The sequence below is a fragment of the Ailuropoda melanoleuca genome, chromosome 13, assembly GCF_002007445.2.
Source record: "Ailuropoda melanoleuca isolate Jingjing chromosome 13, ASM200744v2, whole genome shotgun sequence".
Lineage (NCBI taxonomy): Eukaryota > Metazoa > Chordata > Mammalia > Carnivora > Ursidae > Ailuropoda > Ailuropoda melanoleuca.
In genome coordinates this window covers 86,998,950-87,022,863 of record NC_048230.1, presented here as the reverse complement: position 1 = coordinate 87,022,863, position 23,914 = coordinate 86,998,950, and the positions used below count along the sequence as shown (strand labels likewise).

At 55.3% G+C, this 23,914-nt stretch overlaps 2 protein-coding genes across 8 annotated transcripts in view; one reads left to right on the top strand and one right to left on the bottom strand.

The window, feature by feature from the left end:
* The window catches only part of RRBP1 (ribosome binding protein 1), a 53,796-nt gene extending 41,277 nt beyond the window's left edge, over positions 1 to 12,519 (top strand). For 6 of the 7 annotated variants that reach the window (XM_034639867.1, XM_034639865.1, XM_034639871.1 and 3 more), the window contains 14 exons: positions 1,980 to 2,070; positions 2,843 to 2,935; positions 4,993 to 5,085; positions 5,165 to 5,248; positions 5,403 to 5,492; positions 6,155 to 6,247; positions 6,631 to 6,702; positions 7,286 to 7,381; positions 7,926 to 8,009; positions 9,653 to 9,748; positions 10,473 to 10,556; positions 10,755 to 10,853; positions 11,318 to 11,461; positions 11,944 to 12,519. In XM_034639867.1, coding sequence (XP_034495758.1) covers positions 1,980 to 2,070; positions 2,843 to 2,935; positions 4,993 to 5,085; positions 5,165 to 5,248; positions 5,403 to 5,492; positions 6,155 to 6,247; positions 6,631 to 6,702; positions 7,286 to 7,381; positions 7,926 to 8,009; positions 9,653 to 9,748; positions 10,473 to 10,556; positions 10,755 to 10,853; positions 11,318 to 11,461; positions 11,944 to 11,982 — 1,258 coding nt within the window. In that variant the 3' untranslated portion in view covers positions 11,983 to 12,519. The remainder of the gene's footprint in view (positions 1 to 1,979; positions 2,071 to 2,842; positions 2,936 to 4,992; positions 5,086 to 5,164; positions 5,249 to 5,402; positions 5,493 to 6,154; positions 6,248 to 6,630; positions 6,703 to 7,285; positions 7,382 to 7,925; positions 8,010 to 9,652; positions 9,749 to 10,472; positions 10,557 to 10,754; positions 10,854 to 11,317; positions 11,462 to 11,943) is intronic. The other variant, XM_034639868.1, reaches the window with a different exon arrangement.
* Positions 12,520 to 17,456: 4,937 nt separating this feature from the next.
* The window catches only part of DSTN (destrin, actin depolymerizing factor), a 38,509-nt gene continuing 32,051 nt past the window's right edge, over positions 17,457 to 23,914 (bottom strand). The window contains exons 3-4 of the mRNA XM_034640435.1: positions 20,857 to 20,933; positions 17,457 to 18,686 (exon numbers count right to left, since the gene is read on the bottom strand). Coding sequence (XP_034496326.1) covers positions 18,577 to 18,686; positions 20,857 to 20,933 — 187 coding nt within the window. The 3' untranslated portion in view covers positions 17,457 to 18,576. The remainder of the gene's footprint in view (positions 18,687 to 20,856; positions 20,934 to 23,914) is intronic.

The following is a 23,914-nucleotide window of genomic DNA, read 5'->3' as shown; positions in this document are numbered from 1 at the left end:
GCAGACGGGCAGATGTGTCCCAGACCGTCCGCTGACAAGGTTCCCTTGTCCCGGCCAGTCCCCTGGCCGGCTGCCAGTGAGTCACCCCCCGCCCCCATGCCGCCTCAGGCCATGGCCCGTGGTTCTTTCTTAACCTCGGGCTCCGTGTTTGGGGGCTGAGGAAGGAGGCCAGAGAGCCCAAAATGCCTCGTGGAAGACACAGAACCAACTCTCTGTGTCCCTTTCTCAGGGTGCTGCAGAAGGCTCAGGGGGACTTCGTTTCTCGTGGTAGCTATCGGAGTGGAGAGTTTGATTAGGGTTTGGTTTTTTTGTTTTGTTTTTGTTGTTGTTTTTGCTTTTGTATTTTAAGATCAGATTCTTGGACCACACAGCAAGTGTGTCATGTGTAAGTCATGGTGCAAATACGGTTAATCCTACTGTTTTGTGCAGTGCAGATGTGTTTGGCAGAAATCAGTTTTTTAAGTGTCCTTCTGAATTCATCAGAAAATTGTGTCTGGGTCAGGCCATTCTGTTCTGGGTGGAGAGGAGTGGTCCAACCCCGATGTTCTAGAACTCAGGCAGCGGCCACCAGGGGGTGATCGCTGGCATGTCCTTGCCACCTGCCTGCTGCCTCTTCCTCCTCAGGTCTTGTTCTTTTGCGTTTGCTCTCGTGGGGCGGTTTGCTGCAGGCTCTCCCATGATGCAGGGGGCTTGAGGAAAAGCTGTGAAGGGTCCCAGCACAGCTTCAAGGGTCCCTTGGCCTGAAACCAAGACCCAAGGAGTCAACTGACTTGAAGGCCTTTCCGAAAGCGGGTTTTAGAGTAACGAGGAAAGGCAGTGGGAGGCCTTTCCCAGGTTGGGCGCGCGGGGCAACGAGCAGGCTCAGCCCGCACTTTGATTGTTTGGTTCGGCCCTAACACCCGTTAGATTGGTGGTTTTCAAGATGGTTTTGCCCGTGGCCCGTGCGAACAAATACAGATGACTGTGTCCTCATCTGGCTGGCAGCGGCTCCCTGAGGCTGGTGGAGGCCCCTCTGGTGGGCGCATCCTCGGGTGGGGACTCTTTCCCGATTTCAAGTCCCAAGTGAATCACTTCTAGACTTTAGATTTCACGTGTTCCTGGGACCTTCCTGTCCTAGAGCTTAGTGCAGAATCCGACATACTGAAGTGTCTGAAGGCTGTTCCTCAGAATGGCTGGTCCCGCTCTAGCGGCATCAGCCTCTCTCTGGGTGATGAGGGTGGTCGAGGCCCACTGGGCTCTTGATTGCGGAGAGAAGCATGAAAAGACGGACTGACATCTCCCCCACACCGTGGCATCTGGGGGTGATCTGGGGCCGATTCCCCAGAGCCTGGGCAGAGCCCTGATGGGGGAGCCTTTGGGGCATAGCAGGGTTAGGTTTTGGACGAAGGATGGTTCTGCTGTACCCGGCAGAGAGCAGAGGTGTCCAGAGTCTTGCTGGGGGTGCGGGTGACAGCACCGCGTGAGTCTCGAGCTCAGCAGTCCTGTGGGAAGGCCCAGCCCATGTCTTTGGAGGGCCCGGTGTGGCCACAGGGAAGGGCCAGCTGACATGTTCTGTGGGGACAGAGCAGGACCAAGTCGAACGGGAGCCACGTGCCGGGTGACAGGGCTCAGTTCACTAGAAGAAAAGGCATCCCCAAAACCCAGCTGTCTGGGTGCATCCCTTCCCTGGCCGCTATGGCTGTTCTGACCTCTGCCGTCCCAGTGGCCCGTGTCACCAGGTAGAACTCTGGTGGCCTTTTGGGTCTGCACCCAGGCCCCTGGGCCACTGGGATGAGTGGGGAGGATGGGGTTAGGGCGGTTCCTTGGGCTCCCCTGAAAGCCTGTGCCCTGTGAGATGGTTGGGGGCAGTGGGAGGGGACTGGCCCCAGGTGAGTGGCTCTGGGTGGCTGTCCAGGCAGCAGAAGGGGCACTCCGGAGACAAGGCCTGGGGACACTGCGGGTGCTTGGAGCTCAGCATTGACTTCCCTCTCTCCCTTCAGCCTCAAGGAGCTGGAGTCCCAGGTGTGGTGCCTGGAGAAGGAGGCCACCGAGCTCAAGGAGGCAGTTGAGCAGCAGAAAGTAAAGAACAACGTGAGTGCTAAGGACGCGGGCGTGAGGCTGGGCTCGTGTGAAACCCACCCCTAACCCCTCAGGAAGGGGCGAGGGTTGGGTGAGGCCTCCTTTCCCCTTGGTTCCATCACATTCCCAGGGCTGACACCCACTGGGTGGACTTGGGGCCTGTGCCCAAGTGTGGCGCCCCCTCCCCCACTCCCAGCCCTTGATGGGGTCAGAATGTCCTGCTTGGTCTGGGCTGGGTCACATGGTCACCTTGGAGTGGGGAGGCTGCTGTCGGGAGAAGGGGCTGGAGAAGGCTCTTTCCTCTGCTGGGGGCGGGGGCTGGTAAGGAGGGGCCTTAGCCGCGTCCTCCCTGCCAGGCTGCCTGCCCCTCGCGCCTCACACAGCCCTGGCTCGCGGGCAGCCCCATCCGCTCTTCCCCAGGGAGCCCCTCTCGTGCCTCCCTGGGCCCAGCATGGCTACAGCCACTCAGTGGTAGCACAAGCCTTTCTCTGAGGAGCTAGGCTGACCCTCTCTTCTCTCTCCTTCACACTAGAGCCTCCCTGAAAAGATGCCCACCTCCTCACGCCCTCGTACCACAGCCACTCCATAGCGGGCTGCCCCAGAGAGGCCCGCAGACACGGGCCAAGAGAAAGGGCATTTGGTCCCTTTGCAGTCTCCCTGTGGGGTCCCAAGTGGGGTCAGGGAGGGTTTTCCCTCCCTGCTGAGCCCGGCCGAGGCAGCTTGTGGGGGATGCGTTAGCGGCTGCCCCCACCTGGCCACTGACCTTTCCCACGTCTCCTCCCAGGATCTCCGAGAGAAGAACTGGAAGGCCATGGAGGCTCTGGCCTCAGCTGAGAGAGCCTGCGAGGAGAAGCTACGCTCCTTGACCCAGGCCAAGGTCAGATCCCTTGCTCAGGCTCCCCTGCTGGTTTAGCAAACCACACAAAACACACAAACTGTGTGCAGAGCAGCCTCGGTGCCTCAGAGATCCATGCCGGGGGCCCCGAGGCCAGCAGACGGTGTGCTCTGTGCCCCTGCAGCCTCCTCCTTGCCCTCCTCCTCTCTCCTTCCTTTGCTTCCTTTCTCCTTGAGATGAAGGGGGAAACGTACCCTTGGTGCTTTTTCTCAGCTGGGCCCTTTGCCAGCAGGGCACAGAGACAGGTGGTGGGGGCTGTGAGCCCACCTGGCTGGACTGCCTTTGAGTGAGTCCAAGATTGGCCTGTCCTTGTGGACTTTCTTCGTGTTGTTTCTCCCCCGTGCCACTTTCTCAGGGCCTCTGAAATCCTGGCCCTGAGAGGTCTGGGATTGATCTTTACAGTAAATCACGGAGGGAAGGCTGTCTTTAGCAACAAGCCCTTGGCCCCTGCAGCCTGATGAGTCCAGAGCTCTGCGCCACCCAGGTGGGGGGAGTGTGGGTGTCTCTGTGTCCGGGGGCCCCATGTTGCCTCTGGCTCCCCGGGCTGGGAGCCAGCCCTGAGCTCTGGTGGGGTGGGGGGGGGACGTGGCAGGCGGCGGCCAGTGAGGGCCTCGCCCACCCCCTCTTGCCCTGTGTTTCCCTCCTTGATGAAAGGCCCCAGGCAGCCAGCCCTCCCCTCCCAGCCTCACTCATGCAGAAGGAATGTCTGTCCTGTTATCGTGAGCTTTGCAGGGACTTTCATGAGCCTCCCAGGAGGCCTGAGGGGTGTATCAGATGAGGCCCCAAGTCGAGTTGGGAGGTGGAAGGCTGGCCTCAGGTCCCGCCGTGGCAGCTGTATGGAGACTCCCCGCAGGTGACCCGGGAGCCTGTTGGCCTTTCTGTACCAAATGCAAAAGCTGTGACGGGAGGCGTCGCCTGACTGGCTCCCAGCCCAGGCTCCCAGCCGTGCAGCCAGATAGATAAGAGCTGGCCTCCAGGTCCTCTGGCCCTTGCCTTGGACTCACGTGACCTGGGGGCCTGACGGGGGTCGTGAGGTCAAGGATCCACAGCAGGCGCCGGCATTGTCTGCCGGCATTGTCTGCATCGCTGGACTAGCCGAAAAGGGTCCCCTTCTGAAACTCGAGTCCAGATCACATGGGTGCTGTGGTTAGGCTGGGTGTCTGTTTGTCACACATTCCAGAACGCCGCTCGAAGGCCCTAATGCAGTCGGAGTTCTGGTGTCCCCCTCAGGTGTCCAGCTGTGACACAATCACAGCGGGCCAGCAGCAGGTTCAGTCTGCCAGCGACAGGTTGTTAGATGAGACTTTCTTTTAGCCAGAAACCTCCCCGGGGTCTGGGGAAGGGGTGTTACGTGTCCCCGGAGACACGTATGCTGTGCTGGGCTTCGCTTTATAGCCCCTTCCATCCTTCTTCCGTCCCTTGCTTGCATTTTGTGCAGGAGCCTTAAGGAGGACAGGTGGGATCTGGCCCAGCACAGCCCAGCCAGGGCGAGCCAGACTTCAGGGGAGACATGGCCCCCACTAAGCCCTTACCCCTTCTGGGTGGGGTACCCCCTTGGCGGAGCGGGGGTGCTGATCCTTGCCCCTCCTGGGCTGCTGGCTGGCAGGAGCCCTGCATGGTGGCTGTTGGGAGAGGCACTTCTCCTCTGCCTCCTCCCTGGCCCCCACAGTGACTTGGTCGTCCACACATGTGCAAGCACGCGTACACTCGCCCGCATGCACATGCACACGCTCGTGTGGAGAGCTCTCAAATGGAGAACAGATCATGGGTGGGCTCACCTGCCATGTGGGCTAGCTGGCCATCTCCCTCCAGCCACCTGGAGATCTCTTAAAACTGACCCAGCACAGACCGAGGGGGCCAGAACCCGCTGCCGAGGCTGAGCCCCACCCCAACACCCCCATCAGCCTCATCCAGCCTCCCGCTTTTTGCATTGAGCTTGTCCCTCCCCTGAAGAGCTGAGGTGGGGACCAGGCATCTGCAGCTGCTCCCTGGGGTTGCCCTGAAGCGCACGCTGAACACCGCCCTCCCCTCTCCTCCAGGAGGAATCAGAGAGGCAGCTCAGCCTGACCGAGACACAGACCAGGGAGGCCCTGTCCGCTCTGCTGCCAGCGCTCTCCAGCTCCACGCCCCAGGTAGGGGGGGGCGGCTCCCGGGGGACCCCGCTGCCCAGAGGAAATGTCCCTGGGCCCCACCTCGCATGTGTCTTTGCAGAGTTACACCGAGTGGCTGCAGGAGCTCCGAGAGAAGGGCCCCGAGCTGCTGAAGCAGCTGCCAGCTAGAGCAGAGCCCTCGTCGGTGAGCACGGCTGCTGACACCCCCCCTCACTGGGCCTCTGCTGTCCCTTTTGCTGGCCCCTGGCCCCGGGAGGGGAGGGTGCCCGGAGTTGTGTCCTTGGGCAGTGGGGCGAAACCTTTGTGTTTGGCTAACCAGAGCCCTGTTCTGCCCTCAGGACCTGGCCTCCAAGCTGCGGGAGGCTGAGGAGACCCAGAACAATCTGCAGGCCGAGTGTGACCAGTACCGCACCATCCTGGCTGAGACGGTAGGGCTCTTACGGGGGTCCCTCGGGGCTGCTGGGAAGGAGCTTACTGAGCCTTCAGGCTGGAGGCCTTGGGAAGAGAGCCCCGGGTTCATACGCTGGCTCTGTGTGACCTTCGGCAAGTCACAGCCCCTCCCTGGGCCCCATTTCTCTGGCTGAGCGGTAAAGGGGATGAGCGAGGTGCTCAGGCCATCACTGCTTCTGCGCGGAGGAGAGGCCTGGGTTGTGGGTTTGGGGCTGGCTCTTCGGGGGTTAGGGGTGCAGAGACAGTCATGACGTGGAACAGACTGGGAAAGGAAGAGGTGAGCGTTTGGCTGGTGGCTGGCTTGAAGCCACCCTGTCTGTGACTTCAGGAGCCATGCTAGGTCCAGCCCTCCTGCCTGACCCCATCCCGTGCTCCTCGCCCTGGGCCACTGAGGTCAGCGCTAGGGAGAAACCCAACAGAGATGAGAGTCCTAATGGCCTCCCTTGTGGGGCCCGCAGTCTTCATTCACACACTGGCCAGCGACCCCACTCCGGGACTGACCCACCGTCTTCCCCCCGTGACACTGACGGAATCAGAGAGCAGCCATCCCAGAGGAACCAGGGGACGGGAGGCTGCAGCTGCGTTCGTGGGGGGCAGGGTCTCCGGGAAGGGGCCCCGCCTCAGCGTCCTGTTCCCGCAGGAGGGCATGCTCAGAGACCTGCAGAAGAGTGTGGAGGACGAGGAGAACGTGTGGAAGGCCAAAGTGAGCGCCACGGAGGAAGAGCTCCAGCAGGTACAGGAGGGGCCCAAGGCCCTGTCCCAGGGGCCGTGACACAGGTGTCGCTCCGGGGGGTCCCCCTTCCCTAGGAATTCAAGCATAACTTACTAGAGATGGACAGCTAGGTCAGAATTGTGTCAAAACCGGGGGGAAAGCAGATGGGAGTCCCGTGGGTCTCTTGGGAGACAGGAGGCGAGTTTGCTGGGTTTTGGTGATGTGCCATCAAGGGCGACAGTCTCGAGATACCCCCTCCCCCCAAGGAAGAGGCTGCTGGTCACACTTGAGGAGGTGGGCAGGCACCACTGGGCTTCCTGGGAGGGGGCCCGTCCTGCTTGGGTCCTGGGACCGTCCCCTTCCAGGGGCTTGTGTTTGACTGGACCTTCCCCTTGGCTTGGCAGTCACGGGTCACAGTGAAACATCTCGAAGACATTGTAGAGAAGCTAAAAGGAGAACTTGAAAGTTCAGAGCAGGTAGGTGCAGGGCTCTGCTCAGAGAGCCGCTCTCTTTCTTACAGAGGCCCCTGTAGTTACTTTTCCCTCGGGGACTACATGTCTTGAGAGAGGCGAAGGGGTCTTGTCAGTCCTGCTTTTCCTTCATGAGAGCCGCCCGCAGGCTCAGAGTGACCCGAGGCAGCCGTGGGCCTGTACGGAACGCCAAGCCCCAGGCCCCAGCGCGGCGGCTTCTGCAGTGGCCGCGTCGCAGGCCGGGTGCGAGGTGGCCCCAGAGCTGTCTGCCGACACCCCGTCAGCCCTGCTTCCTGGAGGGTGCCCCTGGCATCCACCCAGCCAGCAAATTGAAAAGCTCTCCTCTCCTCCCCTGCTGAGGCTGAGCACACGTCTGGGCCCGGGAGTGCTGGAGTCTGGGAAGGTGTTTCACTGCCAGGGACTCGTCTCTGCCGGTCCTTGGCTGGCCCGTTGCCGACAGGCCGTGGATGGTGTCCCAGCCCTTACCCCTGGGCAGCCAGACCGCTGCCTGTCTGTTCCCTGTGGTCACTGCCTCCTGCGGGCCCGCTCGAGGCCTCTGACACGTGTGTGCGTGTGTGTGTGTGTCCAGGTGAGGGAGCACACCTCACATCTGGAGGCAGAGCTGGAGAAGCACATGGTGGCCGCCAGCGCCGAGTGCCAGAACTACGCCAAGGAGGTGGCGGGGGTAAGTCTGCCCAGTGGGGTGTCCAGCCGCTCCGCGTGCCTCCTTCACCCTTGGCTCTCACTCACCTGAGCGGAGTCTGGGTTCTCAGGCTTCGGCCCTGGCCTCGGGCCAGCTGAGCCGAGGAGGTGTGGCGGGGGTGGGGGGGGAGAGCTCAGAAAGCCCCATGGGACGGGAGATTTCTCTCCCTGGCCCGGGAACACCGTTTTGGGGGCAGACGAGTTTAAATCTGCTACTGTGTTTGGTCAGAAGCAGAAAGCACAAGCCTGCCCCGCCCCCATGCTGGTTTGGTCTCAGACTTTTGGCCTATTTTACAAGACAGTCCGTAAAGGAAAGTCCAAGGCAGGAACGTAGTGGCTTCTGTCTTCTGAAGTCTTTAAGAAAGACAGTTCTGGAAGGCCAAGGAGCCCCCACCGTGGCTGCTCTGCTCCGTGATGTTGTCGGGCAGTGGGTTACAGGGACGTGTCGTGTTCGCTTGTCTGTTGTGCTAACGCATAGGAACTGGTTTTCTCCCTTCTCTGTCACCTGGGCCCGTTTCCTCTCCAAGTTGAGGCAGCTTTTATTAGAATCTCAGTCTCAGCTGGATGCAGCCAAGAGTGAAGCCCAGAAACAAAGCGATGAGCTCGCCCTGGTGAGTGAGCGTGGAGAGAAGCGGGCATGTGCCAGGGTGTGGGTGTGCGTGTGCGTGTGTGTGTGGTTAACTGGCCAGTTGTGCTTCTCCACCCCGTCAAAGGTAACACGGCCTGGTGGCAGGGAGGTGTGCGCCAATCCAGCATTAGGGGCAGGCTTGACGGGCCCTGCTGGAGGGGCTCCAAGCTGGGGTGGGGTGGGGGTGGTGGCTGCCGGGACCAACACTGGGAGCTCCGGGGCGGGGCTCCAGGCAGTGCAGCTCCCTGTGAGCCCTGTGGCTCAGATCAGTTCAGTCAAACCTGCGGCTGTGCACGGAGGCCTGCTGTACCCTGGGGCAGGGGGCAGACGGGGGTGCCATGCTGGCAGAGGTGCGGGGCTCCTGCCGGGCCAGGTGGCCTCGGGTCCTCCTAGCTGCTTTGGTGGCTGACCTGCTCCCTGCTTCCTGGCCAGGTCAGCCGGGCCTCACAGAGGCAGGCCTCCCCCCATCAGCACGAGCGCTGGGGCTGCAGCCACCAGCAGTCGCCTGTGAGGCCACAGCCCGTGCTGCTGGATCTGCAGCCTTTCTTAAAATCCTGAATTCATCGTTCCCACTTAGAAATTGGCAGATTTTGAAGACAAACACACGCCTGATTTATGAAGAGCAGGCAGGTCTGGTCCAGGGCGTGGGCACTCCCCCGGCAGCCGCCGAGCCACGAGCAGCCCCTGCACCGGGGGCGGGGGGGTACGTGTTCCGCCCTACCCCCCAGCGCGCCCCGGCTTATTCAGGCCTCACTGGGGAGCGGGTGCTATCTGGGCCCCATTGCCTGAGCCCGAGGGCCATTCCCCAAAGCCCTGGCCTACGCCGGGTCTGAGTGACAGGGCCTGGGGGTTCTGCCCGAGTGGAGGTCACGTGCAGAGAAAATCCCAGAATTTCTCATCATTACAGGCCTGTGCATTTTGGTGTCACCTTTGGGGGGCTGCTGTTGGGAGGGAGGGAAGCCGGAGGACAGGCCTTGGGATGTGCCTCTTGGAGGGGGTCTGAGACCACCCGTGCCCCCCAGGGAGCTCATACCAAGGGCCCACCCCGATCCCTCGACTAGAAAGAACCTTTACCAGAGCTTCATGGGTGATGCTGCTGCTGCTTCCGATCCGAGGCCCTGGGGCGTGGGGGTCCCCAGATGTGTCCCCTGCTCCCGGCAGTGGCGCTCTGATGTGAGAGAACCTTGTTAGGCAGGTGTCCTCTCATCATCTTTTCTAGACCCTAAAGAGGGCTCTGGACAGTGGCCTGCAGCTGGAAGGGACCCGGGACCCCGCCGGCGCTGTTTGGGCCGAGCCCGTCCGCTGCCTCTCACTTCCTTTTCAGTTCCTTAGCTCTGTGTGCGCTGTGTCCATCAGCGGTCACCTTGCTCCTGGGGAGGGCTCCACGGCTGGCCTTGGAGCAGAGCACAGGGATGGCCCCTAGGCCTCAGTTTGGCTCCACTGAGGGGTCAGGGTTGCCAAACCAGGTCTCCCCTGGAGCTCCAGCCATCGGAAGCACCTGCTGTCTTCCTGAGGGGGTTTGTGCGTGTGTGTGTGTGTGTGTGTGTGTCCCCACGTGCGTGTGTACGCGCAGTGGCCACGTGTCCGGCTGTGATTGGCACAAACCCCCACCCCTCCCTGTTTCAGGTCAGGCAGCAGTTGAGTGAGATGAAGAGCCACGTAGAGGATGGTGACGTAGCTGGGTCCTCAGCTGCCCCCCCAGCAGAGCAGGACCCCATCGAGGTTAGGGCGGTGAGCTGGTCCCCAGATATCTGTCACTAACAGCCCGCATGGGCCCCCACCTGCCCAACTGGAGCACAAGGGCCAGATGGTGGCAGGCGTCTGTTCCGGCTGAACATTGGCTGCTTGGGCCTCCACCGCCTGCTCTGCGCCCCCACTCTGCCCAGCTAGGGGCCCCCAAGCTTCTGAGGAAGCCCCAGAGCAGAGGGCAGGGCAGGGCAGTGGCCAGGTAGAAAGGTGTCAGGCGCTGGATCCTAACCCTGTGTGCGGGAGGGCTGAAGGGCGGCTGGGCCTGTGGCTGGGGAGTCTGACCTCCCACTGTGGCCCTTGCTGGGCTGTCCGTAGCAGGGCGCTTGCTCCCCAGACTTGGGCCCCAAGTAACTGTGGTTGAGCACCCTCGCCGGGAGGCAGGGGCCTGTCCCCGGAGGAGCAGCGGTGGGGATGGAGTTGTGGGGCATCCTCGTCCTGTGTGGCTCTCGCTAAAGGCGGCTCGGGTCAGCAGAGGTCCTAGTAGCGTCTCTTTTCAGTCCCCCAGCTCTGTCCCTGGGGCTGAGGCACCATCTCCCCAAAGGGGGAGCTTTGGGAGAGGCTGTCCGATGGCAGGCAGAGGCAGGGAGAGGCTGAGGGAGCACTAGGTGCAGCCAGAAGGTGGAGCGCGCCCAGCAGCCGTGGTCCCCGAGGGGTCCCTCCCCAGTTCCCACAGTCTGTGTGTGGTGTTTCCATGCAGCTGAAGACGCAGCTGGAGCGGACGGAAGCCACCCTGGAGGGCGAGCAGGTGCTGCGGCAGAAGCTCACGGCCGAGTTCGAGGAGGTCAGGCCCTGCCCCTGGAGCCCCCCGTGTGCCAGGGCCCGTGGGGTGCGGGCCAGGAGTCTGCTGGGCGGTCCCCCCTCGGCCCCCCACCCCCCGCCCCTGCCTTGAACTGCCCTCCCTTCCTGCTGGGCGTCCCGTGGCGGAGCTGCGGGGGTGTCGGGCCTCCCGCTCACGCCCCCCTGCCCTCTCCCCACCAAGGCTCAGAGCTCGGCGTGTCGGCTGCAGGCGGAGCTGGAGAAGCTCCGCAGCATGGGGCCCCTCGACTCTTCAGAAGCAGAGGCGGTCACGCAGCTAAAGGTAGAAGTGGGGCGGGTAGTCAGGGTAGAGGGGCCCCCGGGCCAGCTCTTGCCTCCAGCTTCCCGTGGTCATTGTCTGGGGTGGGGGTGGGAGGGGGAGCCCTCTTGAGGCCCCTTGAGCAGGGTCTGGCCTCATTTGGTGGAGATGGGGGCTGGTGGGATCCCTAAACCCCCAAGGTCACACCGGGCAGCCACCAGTCAGTGTGGCTGTGTCCATGAAGAAAGACTGGAAGTTCAGTTCCTCTGTCACATTAGTCCCAGTGCACCGGGACCTCCCCAGTGTCACAGGGGTCCTGGCAGTGCTGGTAGCGGGGCACCGACCCCTGTCTGGGTGAGCAGGAGACCACAGCCTCACACCTCTGGAGGACTCCAGTTCGCAGGCAGCGGGGCCCCACGGGCAGAGCAGGTGGTCCTTCTGCTGTGTGCCACGAGATGGCTCATCCCCTTGGCCCCTCTGACCCCCAGGAGAGACTAGAAAAAGAGAAGAAATTAACCAGTGACCTGGGATGCGCTGCCACCAAATTACAGGAGCTTTTGAAGACAACCCAGGAGCAGCTGGCGAAGGAGCGAGAGACCATGAAGAAGTTGCAGGAGCAGCTGGACGAAACAGTGAGTGTCTCAGCTCCGCCCAAGGCCTTGGTGTCCCCAGCCCCTGGAGGTGGGCCCTCCCCCGGGGGGGGCGGGGAGGAGCAGTGTGTGGGAGGCCCCAGGACTCCTGGGGTGCCAGGGAGATAGGAGACCCAGGCCTGGGGGTGGGACTTAGTGGGGACATGCAGCCTTCTGGGCCCAGCACCCACCCTTCTGTCACTGCCCTTGGTGGGCAGTGCCTCTTGGACCCCCACTGCCAGCTAGGTCCTCGCTCTGCGCAGCCTGGGTACCAGGGGCCTCACCCAAACTCAGGGAGCTCCCTCTCCTGTCAGCTCCCACCAGCCCCCGGAGTCCACTGTGGTTCTCCAGACTTGCCGGGCTGCGTGTTCTATGTAGGGACGGGAGTGGTGTGGGGGTATTAATCCCAAGGGGGACTGGAGGTACCTAGGAGTTAGGCTCCTTGGCTCCAGCTGCTCCCCCACTCTGCCCACCTTTGTTCACAGGAGGATGGTAGCAGCTCAAAGGAGGGCACATCTGTCTGAGTCTCCTCTTCAGGAAAAGAAGTTACTGTTCAACTTACCAAAATGCCTTACACATTCCTTACAAATAAATCAACCAACCAACACAGCGTTATCCAGGCCCAACCTCCAGTAGCTCTGAGAGAAGCCATTAGAGACGAGAGTCTCTTAGAATCACAGAAATAGATCTTCCAGACCCCCAGTTTGTAAAAGAACCTTTGTCACATTTGATAAACACTATTCCCCAGGACCAGCCCTGGACCACCACCGAGCAGACGCCAAAGCCCTTACCAGCTCTGTGCCAGCCCCCAGGGTATGCGCGGGGGAGGCCGGGACCTCTGGGCATCTGTGTGTCAGTCAGTGCAATTGTTTTCTTTCCCTGGGTTGGGGGTCAGGAGGCGGGCGGACCCGGGGATGAGTCTCAAAGGCTGTGGAGCGGACTGGAGGGTCACAGCCCAACCCAGCAAGGCAGCAGCCCCTCACCCCTGGGAGAAGTTGCCGGCAAGAATGGATGTGTGACCTCCTGGATGTTAATGCCATTAAAACAAACATTGTCGCCCAGCGCTTTTGGTGTCGTCTGGTCTGCTGGGGCTCCCCGACCTTGCCGCTAGGCCCAGGACAAGGAACAAAGAGGGGATGGCTCCCTTGGGGACGGAACAAGTGTGCTGCTTGCTTTCCCTGAAGTCAGGAGATGAGCGGCCGTCTTGGGGCTTCCGGGCCCTCCCCGGCCTGTCTCCTGGTCGTGGCACCTGGGGGCCAGGTGTGCAGATCACTGCCCCCACCCTTGAGGATCTGAGGTTGCCCGAGCAGGCCGTGGGTGACGTGGGCGGTTGTGTGAGGTGAGCTCGGTGAACGAACAAGGGGGCCTCTGCTCTCCTGGGGGGCGTGGACACTCGTCCGTGCCTCAAGAGGGTGGCCCAGAGCTGGAGCAGCCAGCTCCGACCAGCCCTGATCTTCAGACCCCGTGCCCGCGGTGGCCCGGGACAGTGTGGTCCTTGGGCCATCCTTGGGCCAAGAGGTGTGGGCGGCTTTGTAACTTGAGCAACACCTGGATGGAGGGGTCGAGTCAAAGGATGGGTGGGACCAACCCAGGAACAGAATGTGAATGTGAGAAGCCCCGGGGCTTAGTGGCGGCCGTCAACGCGTCCTCCTGTCAAGGGGCCGCCTCGAGCAAGTGCTGTCCCTGTTCATCGCCCTCCTAAGCCTCGGTCCTGGGAGAGGGGTCAGATTGGCCGGGGCGGGCGGGCACTCAGCAGGTCGGGCCCGATGGGGCGGGTGCTGAGCCCAGAGAAAAGGTAAGTCAAGAACTAGTCCCTCCCGCCTGCCCTAGGACCTCTGCATGCATGTCATGGGTGTTGGGTGGTGGGTGTGACCCGGGCACCATAGTCTCTAGCTTCCGCACGCCGAGCACCCCCCAGAGGCCCAGCAGTGCTGACCTGAATTTGCATGACCAAGACCTGGTCTCGGCTTCTGAGGCGCGGCTCACCTGCGGGCAACCTAACCGCGCTCTGTGGCATGACAGTACTGGGACCAGGGTGCTGGGAATTTGGGGAAGGCTCCCCAGAGAAGTGAGCTTAAGCTGGAGTTCTCCACAGCGGGAGGTGTCTGTCAGGAGAGGGGAGGGCTCAAGGCCGAGGGGACAGCAGGTGCAGGGATCGGTGGCAAGGCCGAGCAGGCCTCGGAGCCGGGTTACGAAGGACAAGGCATCTGGACAGGTAAAGCAGTAGGAACCACAAGATTTTTAAGCAAGAGGAGACCGTCAGACCTGTTCTAGAGGGGGCCGAAGAGAGGGAAGCCCACAGGACTTGGGACGCGGATGCCATGCTTCCTGGCAGGAGATGGAACAGGAGAAAGTGACCGCCCATACCTGATGCTGACCACGTGCCCAGCCTTGTGCTTGGTTCTCACATGAAACCTTCCAGTCCCCACGGGAGGTACACTCCACATTTTGCAAAGAACCCCCACGGAAATGAAAGCTCACCTGGTAGAAGGCAAGGCAAGTTTCAGACCCACCTCTAACGTTTGTCAGTGCATCACTCAGCCAGGGGGTCAGCTGGAGGGGAAGAGCTGAGTTTTGGAGTCCATGGACCCCATGAACAGTGGCCAACTCCCCCAAACCTGTGGCCCCTCACTGCACCTTCCAAGTGCCCTGTGCACGAGGGGCAGGGACTCCATGCGGAAGGACCTACCCTGTAGGGAGTCACAACTCCTCCCACCAACAGTGGCCTTAACCAAGGCCAGTGGTTTGGGGTCCTGGTCAGTCTCCTGGTGGGAAACTGAGGCCAGATGTGCCCTGTACCAGACTCCTGCATCAAGAACGTCCCCATGGCCCTGTAAGCTGACGTTTCTAGTAAGCTCCCCTCGCCCTGCCACACTGACTGCAGAACTGAGAATCCTTACGCTTGGCAGATGCCCTCTGAAGGCACAGGAAGGGGGCCCTTGGGGCAAGAAAGGCAGGGGAGGAGATCTGGGCGGTACCAAACTGCTGCCTTTGGGGACTACATGGTGACGGCTGCTCCCTGCATCCTGACAGACCAGCTGGCAGAGACCCTCCGGTGTCCACCTGCCTCGAGGAGGTAAAACAGGTGGGCACGATGCAGGATGGGGGCCCCAAGAGGCTGACCGGGGGGGGCTCTCAAAAAGGCCATGTTGGAGACCTCCTGCAGCTCAAGTTCTAAGGGCCCATCGTCCACCTTCCACTCCACCCACCCCAGCAGGTACCATGCAGCCTCAAGGCCCAGCAGAGGGGGCCCAAGCTTGCTAAGCAGCCTGCCAGAGCTTGCCTTGGCCTGGCCTTGTCTCCAGGGCTGTCCTGGGTAAGGTTATAGCAGCAGGCTGGGGAAGGAAGAGAGCCATTCAGGAAGATACTGGAGGCAGCTGCCGTCGGTAGTTGCTAAAACGGGGTGGATAGGCCCCCCTAGTCTTTCTCAACGTGGCAGACGCCCAAGGAGCATGGCTCATGGGCCTGGCCATTTATAGCTCCCTACCCTGCAAATGCAAGGCCCCTGCAGCACCGGGTAACCGGCTTGTGTAGCCCTGTGCTTGGAAGGCCAGTGTGGAGGCAGGAGTCGCCCAGGCTAGACAAGCATACACTGGCTTGCCCGCTAGGCTGCTGACAGGAAGCACTGCTCCCCCCAGGACTGGCTTCACAGAGGCTGCGGCCTGGGCACCCCGGGCTCAGTGCTGCAACCGCATCTGAGACACCCCCCTCTCAGTGCAGCCACATGAGTTCTGAGAACATCTAGTCTCTATGCTGCCCTTCAGAGGCTCCCGTACGCAACCTGAAGCTCCAGGGTCAAGCGGCCCATGAACAGCGTCTCCAGACCTGGCAGCCCCATTGTGGCAGCCCCGGATCTTCTAACTAGCTTCCTCTGGTCACCTCTGCATGATACTCAACGAAACGTACAAACCAGGATGGCTGGCCTGTAGGCAGCCAAAACATCAGATTTCAGAAACCGCTAGACGCTCGCCACAAACGCCTTGTCTCTGAGCGTCCTTCAGATTTGGGTCTAACAGGATTCCAAGCCCGAAAGAACTATTACCTTTCCTGCCCCAGTTCCAGCCTCACCTCTGGCACTGAACAAGGCCTAACCTTAGAATTCCAGATGTTAGAGATGAAGAACTCTCCCGGGCCACAATGGGAATAGCTTAGGGCCAGAACAAGAGATCTAAGTTGTAGTCCCAGTTCTGCTGCTGAGGAGTTGTGTGACCCTAGGCAAGTGACTTGACTTCTCCGGGCGGCCCGCTGGGGGCACCGGCTACAGGCTGGTAGGTCTTCTGGGCAGAGCCCAAGGACAGACCTGGCCAGTCAAACAGCTCAGGTTACATAGCTTTGCTTCCACCAAATCCCAGGCTCCTGGAATTTCAGCCTCTCGCAGCCACAATGCAATTATGGGTGACCCTTGAACACAGGGGTTAGGGGCACAGATGTCCCCGCCCTGCACAGTGAAAAGTCTGTATTACTTTTGACTCTCCCATAAACTACTAAAAACCTACTCGTGACCTGAAGCCTTCCCAGTAACAAAAACATCAATGCATTTTCTATGTTATGTGTATCATACACTATATTCTTACAATAAAGCTAAAGAAAATCACAAAGAAAATACATTTATAGTCCTGCACTATAAAAAATCCACCTAGAAATGGAACCACACAGTCCAGACCTGTGTTGTTCCAGGGGTCAACTATAACGACCCTTCTTACAGCTACAGCCCAGCTTGAACTTGGTCTGGAGACTGTCGGTCTTTATTTCAGAAATGCCCAAATCATGGGAAAGTGATGTGTCCCTGGGCATAGCCAGAGTCCAAAGAGCAACAAACCAGCCTAAAACAAGCTGCACTTCCTATGTGTGACCAGCCAGTCCTCTGGGCAGTTCTGCACAAAAGGAAACCACTTGACTGAGCCTAATTCTATTATCCGAGTCGCTGTGCTCACTGTTTTCTCGGGGATTAATATTCCCTGAAATAACAAACTTCCTAGTCAAGCTCTGAACTTCTGTTCGCAGTGGCTTTGTCGGCTTCTTTCCCAGGGCAAGAGTACCCGCAGACGACCCTTCAGTCGGCTTCCCGCGAACACACTTGGGCACCGCGTCTCCACTTGCAGGAATGTCAACGTGCTCCTGGAAAGCAGAGTGTACCTGCACTTTTATTCCTCACCAGTCGGCTGAGGTCTTGGACTCTCACTTGGCATCAGAATGACCTGGAGTCCTTGTTAGCAGGATTCTTGGGCCCCCACCTCAGGAATGCAGTTAAGACTCTCAAAAGTTCCCCTAGGTGGAGATTTAAGTAACTATGAGCATTTTCCCCATTTCTGGCCTGAGAATGGAGCCAGTGGGAGAGGTTTACATTCTCTTATATCCTTGTACCCTGTGTGAAACCCTCCCCATAGCATGCATCCCTCTCCCTCCTCCCACCCCTCTTCACCCCCCCCACATGCAAATGCACACACACCAGCAGGGAGTGCTGGTGCTACAAGAAGTGCCACATGCCACAAGCCACAAGCTGAAACCACAGAAAAAGACTTCCTCCTCCTTAACTCCTTGACCAAACACCTGGCTCTACCTACATGGCTGATTCTTGAGTCAGGCAGCCTGCGACGCTTCTTGGGAGGCCTGTTATTAGAGACTGTCGCGGAAAGTACTGCTTTACAGCAGAGGACATCAGAAATTCAGGATGAAAGAATGACAAGCAGCTCACCAGTAAGCCAGTAGCCAGCATGGTCTTCTAGACAATTTTGAAAGAAGTATTTTGATTAAAGCATAACTTTTTTTGCCTCCCAAATAAATCAGAAAGGAGATAAACCCTGGTATTTAGATACACGTTTGGAGTAAGAAAAAGATTCCCAACTTTTTTACACCAACTTCCTCATTCAATAAGAGGAGGAAGGAACTGTGACCTTAACTCTAATTGTCTGAAATACCCAAACCTCCACGCCTTATCCCATCGATGGAAGGCAAAGTCCTTCATCCCCAATTCCCATGTGAATAATTACACGAGAGGTAAGTTAAAAATGCTTCCTTTATTACATAAAGCCAATAGTGCTACTTCTAAGTTCAACTGTGTGCATCTCTATATTGTTCAAAGTGTTATGCCTGTGATGTTAAAGACAATCACTTCCAAGTGTCATCAGGTGGTGGCTTCCTGTGGGTGTCATCCATTATCCCTGCTCCCCATTTCACATACAATCCATAAACCGCTCTAGGAAATCAGGAAGTTGTCCCAGGCCCCAGCGTACACATACACTTAGTGTTCTTCCACTCCTTCCTGCACCAGAAGCAACGAAATTCTGAAGGAGACACAGTTCAAGATGTTACAGGTGTCCCAGCTTGTCAATACACCATTTTATCATCTTCACTAACAAAGTGTTGTAATTACAACGGAGCCCTAATTTGCATTATAATTAGTTGTTACAAGGTATTGTCGGTTCTCCTGAAGACACACCATCATTTTCTTTCCAAGATGCAAGGTCACTCCCCAAACAGTCTCCCAACTAGCAAGTGGAGAGCTCGCTGCAGGTGCACGGAGCTGCTTCCCGTACGCCGACTGCGTGCTCAGAAAGTGCTGGCCAGAAGCGTGCGCAGCTCTGAGGCAGTCCCCATCACACATCTGCTCGAAGTAAAGACCTCCTGACTTAGTCTTACTGTAGTTAGTATATTAGTGCTGTTACATGTGGTAAGGAGATTTATTTTCCGTGATGCAGTTTAGCTCAAGAGAAAATAAAGAATGTGGGCCAAAATTATAACCAGTTTATGACCAATTCTCTAAGCAAAAGAAACAAAGTAACTGCCGAGGTTACAAAGATTCAATGATTCTCTTCATATGGCCCTTGTTCTGTCTGGTGAACTGCATTACCAAAAATCAGGAGTTTAACAAAAACCTTTACAAGCCAACTCATCAAAACAGGCGTTTGGCCAATAAGAATTTAATTTCACACCAATAAAACTTTAGATTTTTGATTTATTTAGGGCCATCTGCACATGTTTATAGAATATTTCGTTTACTTTAACAGATGACAAGACAGCTCCCCCTCTGTGAGACCCTGGCCTAAACATATTTGCTTTACTTATATAGAAGAGGATAACATTAAACATGGAAGCTTTCGGTTTGTGGCACTGAATGTCTACACAGGGCATCCTTCAAAAGCTACAATTAAGGATCCACCTAGCTTTTCAGCAATACAAGCCCGATTGAGGTCTTCTGGCCCATTTGCTTGACATTCGTGTTTTATGCCTAGGGAGAAAAAACAACAATTCTCTTTAAGGATTATAGCAGAAATGTAATCTATTTCTTGCTCTAAGACAGGGAACTGTTTTAAAAGACCAGTTCTAGTATGGACAGAAAAGCTGTGGTATATACAAACAATGGAACACAACACAGTAAGGAGAATAAGTCATCTGTAAGTACATGCATCAAAATGAATGACTGACAAACAGAACGCTAAAAGCCAAACTTCATAAAAGCATACAGTCTGGATGATTTTATTTGTATAACGGAAAATCAGCTGAAGCTATTTTATGCTGCTAGAAGCCAGGCTGCTGGTTCCTCTGTGGAAAGGACTAAGAGAAGGTGGTGTGACTGGAAGGGGCACGAGGGAGACTTCTGGAGTGCTGGTTGCTAAAGCAGGAAACAACCATTTTGTTCAGTTTGTGAACGCTGAGTTCTACAAAAATTTATGATGTACAATAGATATGCTGTGTTTTGATAAAAAGTTAAACAGCAGATCTAGTAATTTTCTTGGTTTTTAAAACGTAAGTAAAAATATAAATTCAATGCTTCAATTGCACAGTTGATTTAGTCAACTATACTGAAGAGTAAGAGTATTTACAACAGCATCCCCTTTGCTCTAGAAGTTCGCTCTCCAGTGGTATTCTGCACGTTTAAGAACTCTATCACAATGAAAACCATGCGAAACGTGTTACTGATGGCTGTCTCAGAAAGATTACATCGCCTCATTGCAGAACGAACTCACTCAGGGAATCACACACAGTAGCTTCTCTGTAAACATCTGCATTGTTTCTGATTCTCCGTAATTTTAAGACCATTTCCTAAGCTGCAGAAAGTCCAGCAGGCCAGCTTTTGGACCACTTAGGACTGACTGGAGAAAGCCAATGACAGTCTCGTAAGGGAAAAAAGCGACAAGGTGGCCATCTTTAACGTAAGCAGGTCAAGTCTATATAAGAATTCCCTTTCCTTCACGGAAAGGCAACGCAGCATAAGGATGGTGAGGAATCCATCGTCAATCTTTTTCAGTTGCGCTGTGGAACACTGAGAAGTCATGTTAAAACATCAGTTAACCAACTGCTGAACACAGTCTGCCGGGGGGTGGGGGTGGTGCGGTGTGGCCCAACATCAACCCAAGCGCATGTAGAATCGGACAAGTCCTGAACTACACGGCAGCAGGTTTCAAGGAAAGCAGCGAGATTTCGTTTTCCTAAGTAAGGCAAGCTAGAGCAAACCTGTTCTACTACAAGAATAGAAAAACCAGCCACAGTAAAACAAGAACCACACCGGGTCCAGCCCTGTGACCTGGGCTCACCCAGCTGTTTGGAGCTGGCCATGGCAAGGAAGGTGGTGGGGCAACCTGTCACACTGAGTTCACGTGATCCACACCAAGCCTCCCATTCTGCAGCGAGACAATCAAGGCCCAAGGAGGTTAAGTGCTTTGGGCTAGGGTCACACAGCAGTTAAGTTACAAGCTTAGCCCTCAGTGCAGGCCTCTGGGCATTTGCCCCATGCTCTTCCCATCATACCAACACTTCCTCCTGGCTGGAGGCAGTAAGTATGGTCAGGCCAGCTCAGCAGGATCCCAATCACCCCGTGGCAAGGCAAAGACAAGTGGCCAGTTCAAGTGGTAATTACGAGTACCTTCCTTTGGACACAGATGAGTCAGGTACCTAAAATCATACCATTCCAAAGTAAAGCTAGAGATGAAGAATATCCTTTCCCATTTATGAATGTATCCTTTTTTCAACTTTGTTAAGTCAACAGATTCACAGGCAATAATAAATTCATTATGTAGTATGGCCACTGTAAAGCAATGAATCTCCGTATGCTATGTGAGGAACTCAGCAGCATCCCAAACTAATTTAAAACCAGCCTAAACAAGCAATATGCACACAACCTAGAGAATAAGGGGGTTTTGTTTTCTCTCATCCCCCCTTCTCCTCCAAGGATAAGGTTTTTAAGACAGGTCATTCAGATCCAGAGTGACTGGCACAAGGCAGAAGACATGCTGAAAGCGAGGTTCAGCCTTCCAGGTTTTCCCTCGAAACAGGCAGCCCTTGCCTTCTTTGTCACCGAGGCTCTCCAAAAGAAATAAGGTGCTTCTTACAAAAGGCGTAGCCCCCATTCCAGGGGCCCACCACACCTCTCCATATCTGGAAGTAAATCTAACCCGTACCTTGAAACTTCTTTTTGATCGCATCCTTGGAGCTGGCATAGATCATTTTACTCTTCAGAGGAGCTAGTTCTGGTGCCCTGGATAAAGAGATGCCAAAAACGGAAAAAAGGCTTAGAGAAGTACGATTGCCCTGTGTTAAACATTTGCATCGGTGATGGGGGAGGGTCCTCAGAATCTCCTGGGCGAGTTTTGCTAACTACACAGTTTCTCTGTTCCCCCCCTTCCTCGGAGACTAACTGTCAAGGACAAGCATACACAGAATGACTCAGGTGGACTAAGGTGGAAAAAAACCAGAGAACTACCAATTAAAAATCAGATTAACAGGGCCATAATAAAGAAAACCGACACTGGGTAACTGACTGTATTGCCTAATTTGTTTTAAATTTTTTTTAAAAAAGATTTTATTTATTTATTCGACAGAGATAAGAGACAGCCAGCGAGAGAAGGAACACAAGCAGGGGGAGTGGGAGAGGAAGAAGCAGGCTCATAGCGGAGGAGCCTGATGTGGGACTCGATCCCATAACGCCGGGATCACGCCCTGAGCCGAAGGCAGATGCTTAACTGCTGTGCCACCCAGGCGCCCGTTTTCTTTAAATTTTTTCCTCATTTTTATCAATCAAGGCTTGAGTTCAGGCTAATAACAGCGATCTTCTTTTCAACTCTTTCTGACTAGAAAAAAAGCTTCAGAAAGTATACAGAATAATCTGTAAATCAAGTATTTGCCACCCTGAATTAAGAAACGCTAGCAATTTTAGCATTTTCACTTCAGATTATTTGTGATATATTCTTTTTTAGAAAACAAAGTAAAGGTCCCCTTCTTGACCCTTGCAAGTCCCTTCATTTATGTCTATTCCAACAGACAAATAGCAAATTCTGACCACATGAGTACTTGCTTTCCATCTTAGTCTCACATTATAAAACATGTCACAAGGATTTTTTTTACGCTTAAGGAATTCAGCAATAATTATGCCTTAATTGTCAATATTACTATTATCTTGTATTTACAAAACTTTTTGTGTCTCCCTCCTTCTGAATGAATACTAGAAGCACAACATATGCTTCATCACTTTCTTCTCCAGCAATATTGAAAACTGACATATGAACAATGCACAGAAAAACCTCATCCTATTTAAACTGCTTGTCCATGAATTATTTCCCACTATGCCACCAAACCCCGGGCCTGCCTCCGCTCCACACTATCTGGATACACTGCTACATGGAGTATAAATACTTCAAACACCTAATGCTTGCATTTAGCTGCCATATTTCCAGACCATTCCACAGTCATTAGCACTGAGAGCTAGTGTGGACCTCACCTAGTCTACTCCTCCCACAGAGGGCACTTTCTATTCTCAGGAACCAGGAACAGCGGTCTCTGTGCCTCTCAGATGCTTATTCCTCCCAACCTGAAGTTCCAACGTGGGAGGCAGAGCTATAACCACCACCGTAGTCTGGAAATTGCTTGAGCTGCAAAGTTAAGTGGGTACTTTCTTTATGCAAAATAGGTCAGGGACGGGAAAAAGCATTAGCTGTTCTGATTTTACTCTAACCAGATTTTTAAAACACTTTAAGTAAGAGCCATTCCCTGGGCCCTAAACAGAGGCTGTCATGGGAAACTCCTATGAGGTTATACATTTTCTTAAAGCAATAGTGCAAAACAAAACACTGCATTAACATTGAATTCCCTCTTCTTCTTTCTACTTTTATTCTCCACATGTTCCTTAATAATGATGTATTATTTTCACAGTGGGGGAATAAAAGTAGGAAAAAAACAGGGAGAAAATAGTGCAAATGAAGTAAACAGTCACCAATGTAAAAGCCTAAACCTTCAGCTGCCATTCTACTACTCAGCTGTAAATCTCAGAAGGGCAGAGGCTTCACCCGTGTTGCTCACAGCTGTTTTCCCAGGCTCTAACACAACACCTGGAACGTGGCAGAAATAAAAGCTCAAATCAGGAATGTGCTCGTCTGAAGTCTCATTAGCTGCTATCCTTTATGTAGATGAGTTCGTGGCTCTCAGACTTGCAGAGCAGTAAGCTGCCCCCAAACAAGCACTCTGACCCCACATTTATATTCCACACAGCATCTTGGTTAAATCAAGTTCAGTTGATTAAACCAGAATCCTTTAGCCTTCCTAGCTCCATATCCCAAGCCGTTGGTGACACACAGCGAAGAGCTAAGCCCCTCCTAGCCTTGTCCTGGCTCAGGCAGGACCCTCATTCCCCACAAATCAAAGACTGTTACCACTCTGTGCCCTTCCATTGGAAGCTAGAGAATATTCTACGTAAAAATTCCGTATCAAGGGAAGTAATATAATACAACTAAATAAGAGACACGTGTGACTTTTAACTCACGCTTAATCTCAAACTTACTTGAAAAGACCAGGATAACTAAATTAAGCAACCTTCTAAGAAAAAGGCCACGTAAATCACCTTATAACAGTTTTTCACTGTTTAGAACAATGCCGTCCAGAAGGGCTTTCTGCACTGACGGAAATGTTCTGTCTGTGCTACCCAGTAAGGTGGTCACTAGTCACATGTGGCTACTGAGCATTTGAAATGTGGCAATTCGACTAGAAAATGAATTTTACAATGTATTTAATTTTAACTATTTTAAATTTAAATAGCCACAGTGGCTAGTGGCTACCCTACTGACCTAATTACAGTTGCAACGATAGTACCAACTTCCAAAGTAGCAAACCACAAGGGCCCCTGGGTGGCTCAGCTTGTTAAGCCTCTAACTCTTGGTTTTGGCTCAGCTCATGATCTCAGGGTCATGAGATCACCCAGCAGGGAGTCTGTTTGAGATTCTCTCCCACTCCTTCTGCCCCCCCTTCACTCACTCTCTCTCTCCCCCACTCAACCCTCAAATAAATAAATTCTTTTTTTTTTTTTTTAAAGATTTTATTTATTTATTTATTTGACAGAGATAGAGACAGCCCGAGAGAGGGAACACAAGCTAGGGGGAGTGGGAGAGGAAGAAGCAGGCTCACAGCAGAGGAGCCTGATGTGGGGCTCGATCCCATAATGCTGGGATCACGCCCTGAGCCTAAGGCAGA